At 34.6% G+C, this 10,884-nt stretch overlaps 1 protein-coding gene across 1 annotated transcript; it reads left to right on the top strand.

The window, feature by feature from the left end:
* The first annotated feature begins 8,294 nt into the window (after window positions 1–8,294).
* LOC149260579 (uncharacterized) lies at window positions 8,295–9,768 on the top strand. Its single transcript, XM_089380270.1, has 4 exons — window positions 8,295–8,668; window positions 8,870–8,934; window positions 9,112–9,194; window positions 9,339–9,768. Exons 1-4 carry the CDS (start codon window positions 8,297–8,299, stop codon window positions 9,539–9,541), a joined length of 723 nt encoding a protein of 240 aa, XP_089236396.1. The 5' UTR covers window positions 8,295–8,296; the 3' UTR covers window positions 9,542–9,768.
* Window positions 9,769–10,884: the final 1,116 nt, after the last annotated feature.

Raw genomic sequence — 10,884 nt, 5'->3', positions numbered from 1 at the left:
TCTTAAATTTGTTCCATAAAAACTGACAGCTACAACATAATTTTCCTTTGAACCATCCAATGAATTTCACAAAATTTATGTCATCAACTTATCTTTAAACGAGTACTTAATAGATTCAACCAAGAGAACAAAACCCTTTGCCGTCACATAACAATGAGCGTATTTTAGCAAACAATGAATATGTAAATAAAAAAATGGTGTTGTTATGGAACTTTGTAATAAATATTATTATATTTAATTAGTTGAAGAAAATAATAAAATATATATAAAAAAATCAAAATAAATATAAATATTTATTATATATTAAAATTTATATATTTCTTAGGTTTATAATTAAAATATGATAAAATTTTAATAAAACAAATAAATTTATATAATAAAATTAAATATATAGTTATATTGAAAATATAATTATTTGAGGTTTAAAAAAATAAAAATAAAAATATATTAGTATAGTTATATAAATTAAATAGTTGATAAATATTAAAAAGTATTTATTCATAATGAGTATTAAAATTCAATTCATCATATTAAATTGTTAAAAAAAAAACTAAATTATAATTTTATTTAAAATAATTATTATTATTTAATGATAAAAAAACCAATATTTAAGTTAAACATAAATACATTAAAAAAAAAATAAGGTTCTTAATAATGAATCTTGGTTTGATGATTAACCACATTGGAGGATTCCAAAGGTATATTTGGCAATTTTATTGGGAAAGCCAATTCCAAAGAAACAATATGGATCACAAAAGTGTGAGATCGATTTTTTTTTTTTATTAATCATAGAGATTCTTAACCTATGATATTGAATGTGTACTGGAACTACCTATTAATAAAAGTTACCAGTGTTTTTTTATTTCTCAAAAAAAAATTATATTTCTTACAATACCATGGGTTAATATCATAATGATCAATATTACATTCCCAAAAGCCATAACTGATTTCTTATGACTTGTTTCTATGACAATTGTTTTAACTATTGAATCTAATTGAAAAGGAAAAAAAAAGCATAATTATTTAGAAATAAATCTTAGTTTTTGATTTATGTATACTATTAAGAATATTTTAAAACATTAAATCCCTATAATTAACCAAATTAAAACTACAGAAACTTATTCCAAAATAAACATGCTTATCAACATAGTAATAAAAAATTAAGTTGTTAGCAAAATTGTTAATAGTATTTTATAAAAGTTCAATTTCTCATGTAATATATTGAAATCTACTATAATCATTTATATAAATATTAAATTGTTAAATTTAATATATATGTTTCCAATTTTATAATTTATTTAAACATTTTATATTAAAATATAAAATTTATTAATTTCTTGTAATAAATTCCATGTGTCAACTAAAATCAATATAAATATTATAAAAAAGTAAATATAGATATAATTTAATATGAAATTTATTAATTTCATGTGTCAACTAAAATCAATATAGATATAATAGAAAAGTGAATTTTGATTCTCTTTAAAGAGTAGATGAAGTATCACTATCAAAACATAAATAAAGTAGCATTCCATGTTCAATGAAATGACATAAAATAATAAAATCGGGTTACAAAGTCTCACTATCAAGCTATAAATAAAATCAATAAACAAAAAATAAAACAAATATTCAGTGCACTGTCATCCAAAGATAATAATAACGTAACACAATGGAGATTAGGTAACTGGATAGACACGGTATCCAGCGGAAGGAATTTAAAATCTCACCATCAAGACAAAAATGATATGAATAAACAAAAGTAAAGCAAATATATTGAGTGCAGTGTCATTGCAAGAAAGCAGCGCAACCAATGGAGATTGCATAACTTGATAGAGACGGTATTCAGTGGTATGGAACACTGTATAAAGTTTCACAATCCCGACATAAATGAGACCAATAATCAAACTTAAAAGTAATATTCAGTGCAGTGCCATAAAGAGCTACTAGTACACGGCATTGACTGTGAAGAGAAAGGACACAGTACAAGGCCAATAGCGCTGAGATGTTCAAAAAATGGTGATTACCGGTTGTAGGTTCGGTATTGGTTAAGTAAATTTGGTTTTTAAGTATTGCTTAAGTAGATTTGGTTTGTCCAAAAAATCGTTGAAAATAAGTTGTTTGTTAATGGGCATTAAATAAATGAGATGGGATATACTTACATAAAATTTTAGTAAATTTCTAAACTTATTTAATGCTCATAAACTACTTATTTGTTGACAAAAAAATGGTTATAAATGTAATAACATATCTGAATGGGCAACTACTTATTTATTATGAACAGTGGAAGTAGAAAGAAGAACAAAGACTATGTAGAGAATCTTCAATATATATGCAAACCTTACTAAAATGAGTTCCCATGGGCCATTAAAAAATAAATTTCCATAATAACAGATAATGTGAATGGTAGAAATTGTGTCGAGAGACCATTGACATTCTTGACAATTACTACAAACTAATTCCAATTTGTTTTCCTCACACATAAGTTGCAAAATAAAATATTAACGCTAAATTAAACCCTTAATACAACATGACAATCCATAACTTTAATACCTGAAAAGGTGCTCAAAAAACTAACTATACCTCAACATACACCATAATGAGTGATTTATACAGTGATTCGACACTAGAGATCTAATAGGGCCAACCAAATGAAAGAGATTGGTGAAGTCGGGTTATAAAGGCCTAACACATTTAGGCTACTTTATATGGAAAAGAAAATGTCAAATCCTTGGGCAGTGATCACCTAAGCTTCTCTACATTAATCGATTTAATTCAATGTAGTTATATCTTAAAAGATTTTATGTTTGGTTGTGGTTCAACAAGAAGTTGGGGCACTTGCATCCATTTAATTCAATGTAGTTATATCTTAAAAGATTGTATGTTCGGTTGTGGTTCAACAAGAAGTTGGGGCACTTGCAGTGAATGTGCTAATGGACGAGGACATGAGTGCAATTTTTGATGATTTTGATGGGATGAATACCCCTTAATTGTCATAGCTCTGAACAAGAAATTGTGTTTCCCGAGATAAAGAATAATTTAACTCAAAAAAATAAATAAATAATAGAAAATAAAAACTAATTTCACAAATAAAACTAAAACTATTTCTTAAAAATAACTAAGTAACTAGAAACTGCTACATTTTACTATTTCTCCAATTTCCTTTAAACAAAATCCGCATGTTCACAAGTTTATAAACATAGGGAATAAGCAATGAAAGCGAAATTTCAAATTCTGAGAGACAAACCAAAAGACCATGGAACAACAATTCAAATTTTGATGGGTAGTGGTCAAATTTAATACTTCACTAGGTTGTCGACGGTTCAAATCTTATTAGGAATACACTAGGCCTCCAAGAGAATGACATAGAATAAAAGAACAAAACAAAATTCAGGGGCACATAGCGCAACGGTTTTTTCGAATTTTTTAAGAAACTAAAAGAGAATAATCCCTGAGGTGTTAGAGAGAAATGAAAACAAGTGACCTTTGATCCAATAGAGAAGCTTATTCGTGGTTCCCCTTGAGGAAGGCCTCTATTCAACCTTGATGTTATTATGGAGTAAATGCTTCCCAGGGGTCAACTTAGTCGCAGGGAGTTGCTGCTTCTGTTTGAATGGATTGTCTGCAAAACATTTACAAAATTCTGAATGCTATTCATAATTACAGCATCAAAGAGCTAAATAAATAGGGATATTGAATGCAGATGATGGAGCTACCACCATGATCACTATTATGCTAGTTTCAACAGGTGGTAATAATAAGTCTTTGTTAGTATGGCCGAATTTGAATACAACTCATGTGATAGTATGGGTGGATTTGTTTGGAAAAAGCGGTCTAGCGTGTAGGTATCCCGCTCTCTCAATAAAGTCAAAAAAAATATCAAATGTTGATGACTCATAATCAATGGATAATTAATGCAGCCGTCATATGATCAGTGACTATCAACCGATTAATTGAAATGCCGAGGAAGGTTGTAAGTTGACGACTGGGTAATCACTCGTACGAATAATTGGTTTGAACAGCTAAGGCTCGTTATTTTTAAATTACAAGGGTCGCCTTAACACTTATTCATCACGTTACACGATTCTCTGACCAACTACATGTTTTGATGAATTCAAAAAAATACCGTGGCTGAAGTTCGAAGTCGAACTCTATCGTCGAGTGTCTCATCCATTCATAATTTCACATTGCTTGTAACTTTAGGTAGGATGGAGGTATCATAAATTTTTACGGTTTACATTTCAAATCAAACGTCAAAATGACAGGATGAAGAGGTATAACACAAGTCAAATATGACGTGAAAAAAATTACAATAAACCTCAAATACGTCTTGGAATGCAGAATACGTCCTACAAGACGTCAAATTCCAGGCCTGCTTCCAAGACATAAATGCTAGCATTTCCATATTTCCATTTTGCGAGATAAAATAAAATGTATTGCTAAAAAAATTGTAGATAATAATATTGCCACTGTTTCGTAAGAACAGTATCTATTTCCATGATCTCAACAAAAGGAAAAATGTGAATTCACAATTACAGAATTTATGATCTAACAAATTCTATCTATCTGGGCTGGGATGGTCTATGTGTGATTGCCTTTTAGTAGTTCGCAGCATAAATTTACTGAAAACTCAATCTAGCGAGCAGATTCTCATTTTTTTTAGGGGAGGATTATATTATTGTGCAGGTATAGAGGTGGCTTCACAGGTCTACTAAAATATGACAAAAGAACATTTATAGTTTAACTATAAATATTTAATATTAAGTTATATAAGTTATTAAATTATATTTAAAATGGGTCTATATATTGATTGGGTTTACAATTATTAAATACTACTCTTGAGTATCTAATTTGACAAGACATCATGTCCCAACTACTTCTAGATCTGATTTACAAAACAAGACAAAATAAAATTGAAAATACCAACCCCAATAGATTGTCACTAGAGCAATTATGACCAAGGTTGAACAATACCTCCACAAGAAAAGGTACTGTATGTGTTAGCCATAACTGCGTATATGTTTATCAATACACGCTGCTCAGGGCAATAAATCAGGCCAACCCATTAAATTCAGGAATTACATACATGAAAGCACAAGGATCAACCATAAGAGTTTATTAGCCATTGGATCACATCCAAATCAATCCACAACACACATTTGAATTTGAAAGATGAAAATCCATGTCAATCCTCCCTACCAATCAAATTCAATAGCAAAAAACTATAAAACAACCTCAACCCTTATTAAATTGCATTTCAAACTTTCATTCTACTCATCTGCAACATGAGACATACCATCAGAGATTGTGTGCACAATGTAATCAGGTTTGAACACTTTAGTTTTTGTCTTTCTATTTCCTACTAAGCTTGGGTTCTAGTTTCAATCTTCCATTAATTTACAGTATGAAGCTATTGTGTGTGAAATTGCAGACATAAATTAAACATTCAAAATTTTTTGTCTTTCTATTTCCTCCTAAGCTTGGGTTCTAGTTTCAATCTTTCATTAATTTATAGTAAGAAGCTACTATGTGTGAAATTGCAGACATAAATTAAACAATCATGATGTTTTAGCAACACTTTCATTTACATGCCCATTTAACAGAGATTATGAATCAAATTGTCATTTTAAACAACATTCATTGATACAAAAGAACACTGATTTTCTACTATTGAAACAATATTCACTGACACAAATAAATTTTAACAATATGCAGTTTGTTGCAGTCATGCCATGACTTTCAATTGCATATCGTACAAGGAACAAGAGGAGGTGAGGGACCTAGGGTGCCCAACTGTGATGCACTTCATTAGATGATGACAGGGTGGATGATGTGAATGCTCCCAATGCTTCCAACAATGATGTTAAGAACGGCCATGCAGTGGCATATCCTTTTGTCTGCCCATCAACCACACCATCAACCACAGAGCCACCCTCAAACATAATACAAGGTGCAAGCTCAATGAAGAATATCAATACCATAAGAGGGTGGACAAAGGAAGACATGCTAGATGCAATTGATGACATAGAGTTTAGGGGATATTCAGTGCGTGCATATGCAAAGAAACATGAGATTGTTGCCTCAAACATATATTATTGGATTAATGGGATCACCCATACAATGCGTAGAGGGTCTGTTACAATTATGACTGAAGAGGAGGAGCCCGAGGTAGTTGTGTGGCGTAAGGATATGGGTCAATTAGGACATGGGTTATAGTTGATACAACTCAAATCCATAGTAGCTCAAATCTGTTAAGGGAGGCCAAAGCCTTCAAAGATGGGTTTCCTAGCAAATCATGGTGGAGTGTGTTTAATAAAAGGCATCCAAACCTTGTGTTATGTATAGATGAGGGCCCTGACAGAGACAAGGCTTAAAATCTATGCCCTGCAATTGTGTCTAAGTTCTATGACACCCTTTCCCATTCATATGAGAAACACTCTTATGCCCCAAACCATCTATGGAATTGTGATGAAACAAGCTTCTAGGCTAGAAGGAATTGTGGCATACGGGTAATTGCCAAGAGAGGGAGCATAAATTTGCCTAAAATGTTTCCTAGGAGTAGGAAGTGGATCATTATTCTTTGTTGTGTCAATGCAACTAGTTCTTCAATCCCATTTTTTTTTTAATCTATTCAAAGGTAAAACTCGACTTAAAAACTATATACACAATTGTGAACCAGGTGCATGCATGATTGCACATCCCCATGCATGGATAACAAAATAACTCTTCTTGAATTGGCTTTGTCACTTTGTTGAATCTGTACTAGGTGGTGTCTCGCCTAAAAGTAGACAGCTATTGGTTTTATATGGCCATGGAAGCCACATGGTTGTGCTGACAATTGAGGAGGCCAACCATTTGGGCATTAACTAGTTAACATTGTCAGTTCATACCACTCTCATATTGAAACCCCTTAATGTCATCATGCTTGGGCCTTTCAAGAATTATTTCAGGGTAAGGTGAGCTTCATGGATGGAAAATAATTAAGGGGTGGAGGTAAAAATGTTTGAGCCATCTTAGCTTGCAAGTAAGGCATTTAAAAGGGCTCCCACACCTTCTAATATCAAGGTTGGATTTAGGAGCACTGGAATTTGGCCACTGAATGTTGATGATCTTATGCATGACATAGGTTGCAACAAGGAATTCGATGTGGAAGGAGGAAATAGAAAGATATGTTATTACATAATAAATAAGTAGTTGCCCATTCAGATATGTTATTACATTCAGATAGTAGCTTCTTACTATAAATTAATGAAAGATTGAAACTAGAACCCAAGCTTAGGAGGAAATAGAAAGACAAAAAATTTTGAATGTTTAATTTTTGTCTGCAATTTCACAGACAATAGCTTCATACTGTAAATTAATGGAATATTGAAACTAGAACCAAAGCTTAGTAGGAAATAGAAAGACAAAAACTAAAGTGTTCAAACCTGATTACATTGTGCACACAATCTCTGATGGTATGTCTCATGTTGCAGATGAGTAGAATGAAAGTTTGAAATGCAATTCAACAAGGGTTGAGGTTGTTTTATAGTTTTTTGCCATTGAATTTGATTGGTAGGGAGGATTGACATGGATTTTCATCTTTCAAATTCAAATGTGTGTTGTGGACTGATTTGGATGTGATCCAATGGCTCTTAAACTCTTATGGTTGATCCTTGTGCTTTCCTTTATGTAATTCCTGAATTTAATGGGTTGGCCTGATTTATTGCCCTGAGCAGCATGTATTGATAAACATATACGCAGTTATGGCTAACACATACAGTACCTTTTCTTGTGGAGGTATTGTTCAACCTTGGTCATAATTGCTCTAGTGACAATCTATTGGGGTTGGTATTTTCAATTTTATTTTGTCTTGTTTTGTAAATCAGATCTAGAAGTAGTTGGGACATTCCCTAACGGCTCGCCTGACATCCCTGACGGATCGCCTGACATCCCTGACCGATCGGGGAGTAATTCCTGCGGGGAGTAAACGCTCTGCAGCTCAGGCGGGTGACCATTTCGAACCGGCGGGGTGACCATTTCAAACCGGGGTGACCAGAGGTACCGCTCGCTGCAGCTGCATTCTACAGCCTCCATTCTACAGCCTCCATTTCGAACCGGGGTGACCAGAGGTACCGCTCTGCAGCTCCAGCTTCCAGCCCGAGCTCCAGCTTCCAGCCCTTTAAATTTTACCGCCACAACTACAGCCCTAGCAACCACAGTCACAGCGCCAGCCCCAGTTTCAGCTCCAGGTCCCAGGGCTTTCGATTTCACCACCAGGCCTTTCGATCTTAACGTCCCAGAACCAGTTCCAGCTTCCATGGCTTTCCATTTCACCGCCACCGCCACAGTTCCAGCTGCCTGGCCTTCCTATGTTACCGCCACAGCCCCAGACCTAACAACATCCGCCGTCACGGCCCCAGACCTAACATCATCATCCGCAGTCACAGCCCCAGTTCCATCGCTCTTCTATTTTACTACCCCAGCCCAAACAACACCCACAGTCCCTCCCGTACCACGACCACGACCACGACCACAAGCAACAGCTACAGTCACAGCTCCAGCGCCATCCCCAGCCCCAGTTCCAGCCCCAGGTACCAGGCCTTTCAATTTTAACACCACAGCCCGAGCAACAATCACAGCCCCAGCCCCAGTTCCAGCTCCAGCGCCCACCCGTCAATATTTCACCGCGGTATGGTATGGTTTGCTTTGTCTCACTGTCATTTATGTCCTCCTTCTCCTGCTAATTTGCTTTAATGGCATGGTGCATCTTTGAGAGCATTATGTTGGGTACCGTAATTCTGGAAATATTGCAAAATTTTGCAATCTAGATAAATTCAGCAGTTTTCATTTTTATGGTTTTACGCGCTGATGTGGTTTCAAAATTGTCTAGGTTGTGACGCAACTGTTGAATACGTACAATCCCACACTCAGGCGATGGCAAGAATATTTAGTATTGTACGGATCTTTGTGATAACGAACACACTGTCATAAATATATGAATCATTTGGAGTCTGTTCCCGTTTCTTGACAGATAGATAATTCTCCTGTTCTTGATAGATACATAATTCTCTTGTTCTTGATATTGCTAATTCTCTTGTTCTTGATATTGCTAATTCTCTTGTTTCTTGCTAGATACATAATTCTCCTGTTCTTGTTCGCAAATTTGACATTCCGTGACCTTGATCCTCCACTCCCGGGTGTTCAGGCCTCCGAAGGTAAGTGGCTGCCTGATTTATGGCTCTACATTTATCTATTTATGTTTATATATGTGTACATATATTCAGTGTTTAGGTTTGTATGTATGTGCATATATTCACTGTGTATCCACACTGTGTGATGTTGAACGACAATTATAACAGCGGTAGTATTCGTGCAATATGGATTGACAACCGAGTTGCCACCACACCCAAGCGGGCTATTCTTTCTCAGACTCTATATTCAACCAGGAGGGCTAAGAAGATCAATGCGTGGTCTCAGGCAGCGTGAGCTTTTCACACCCGAAGAATTTCAAGCGTTCAATAATTGTGGGCTTCCTATAGTTCTCCATTCTTTTAGGATGTAGCCGCGTCGTCCATAAACGCTGCTAGAGCTAAGTGATTTTAAGATCTGTGTGAAGAGCACGTTTTGTTTTCAAAATAAAAATCAGTCATTTTAATGCGCAACACCGAGAGCTCTGGAGTCGTTGAGCCATGGCCAAAGTTCAGACTTCATACTACATTAATGTATTTTCTGTTGTGACCTCTTATCATTGATAAATAATTGCATACTCTATATTCTTTTTTTTTTTATCGGAAGAAAAACTACGCTATCTTTTATATATTGAAAAAGAGACTGCATATACATGGATCTTAGTTCTTTATGATCAATGCTGAATCTCGCATATTATTTGTGGTATAGTTAAAATCTAAAATCAAAGGAATTAGGAAATGTGAAAAACTGTCTGTGTAGTCTTGTTTGTATGAGGCATAGTAGTCTTGTTTGTATGAGGCATAGTGGATCACGCCAGGTGACCTCTTTTGGAAAGCATATCAGCAATGTTGTTTTGCTTCCTGAAAATGTGTGCATAAGAGATATGTTGAAAAGAGTGCTCTAATGACCTAATGCACTTCATCCAGTATGACAACATTTGAGCCTGAAAACAATTGAGACTTTTGACCCAATTAATGCAACATTTTGAATCTTGTTACCGGTGTCACCTTCTCAACAAAAATGGAAAAAATGTAGAGGTTCCCTAACAGTGAGGGCTCAGCATCGATAATGACTATTGTTGCATGTGCCATCAAAGAAACCAACGGGAAGCTTTAGCCAAACATCTTGTGTAATAATTTGTCTAGGTTTGTAAGCACTCTTCATGGGACTTATCTCAGAGAAATATATCACTATTGTCAATGCTTATGGTTTAATGTTCACTTTCTTATCTTCAAAGATTTTCTCTATATGCCCCACATGATGTAAAAAGGTAAGGAACATAACTCCTATTGAGTTGTAAACCATAATTTGAAACAAGCCTACAAGTTGAGATGCCTCCAATTCCCATCAATATGAAATATATGAAGAAAACACATCCTCCCAATTAATCATACAAAGCTAGTAGACCATAGAAGCCTCTAGGAGAGAGATTACTCCGTGTAAGTATTTTGTCATGGAGAGCCAACCATCCAAAGCATTTTACCACTTCCATATCTTATGCAACTAGTTGGGTGTCTCTAGTGATTTTTTCCAACCCAAGTCATCATGTTCACTCAGTCTGGACCTGTCTAATGTATAGGTCCCATTTTGTAGCCAAAGAATCCATAATTTCAATGTCTTCTGATCGAAACCAAGATTGACTATGAGGAGATGGAACCATATTTGAAACAATATGAGAAAAAAGGAACATACCCCTACCATGCAGATGCTGGAGTA

The sequence above is a fragment of the Pinus tabuliformis genome, chromosome 6 (assembly GCF_031772625.1).
Source record: "Pinus tabuliformis cultivar Carrire ecotype Pingquan chromosome 6, CPIR1, whole genome shotgun sequence".
Classification (NCBI taxonomy): domain Eukaryota; kingdom Viridiplantae; phylum Streptophyta; class Pinopsida; order Pinales; family Pinaceae; genus Pinus; species Pinus tabuliformis.
This window is presented reverse-complemented; position numbering and strand designations above follow the sequence as displayed.

Excerpts from the sequence above, each read along its gene's own strand:
- LOC149260579 (XM_089380270.1), top strand. The coding sequence starts at position 8,297 with ATGGCTTTCCATTTCACCGCCACCGCCACAGTTCCAGCTGCCTGGCCT. Across the intron at positions 8,935-9,111 it reads TGGCAAGAATATTTAGTATT|ATACATAATTCTCCTGTTCT; the intron begins GTACGGATCTTT and ends GTTTCTTGCTAG. Across the intron at positions 9,195-9,338 it reads GGGTGTTCAGGCCTCCGAAG|CGGTAGTATTCGTGCAATAT; the intron begins GTAAGTGGCTGC and ends CAATTATAACAG.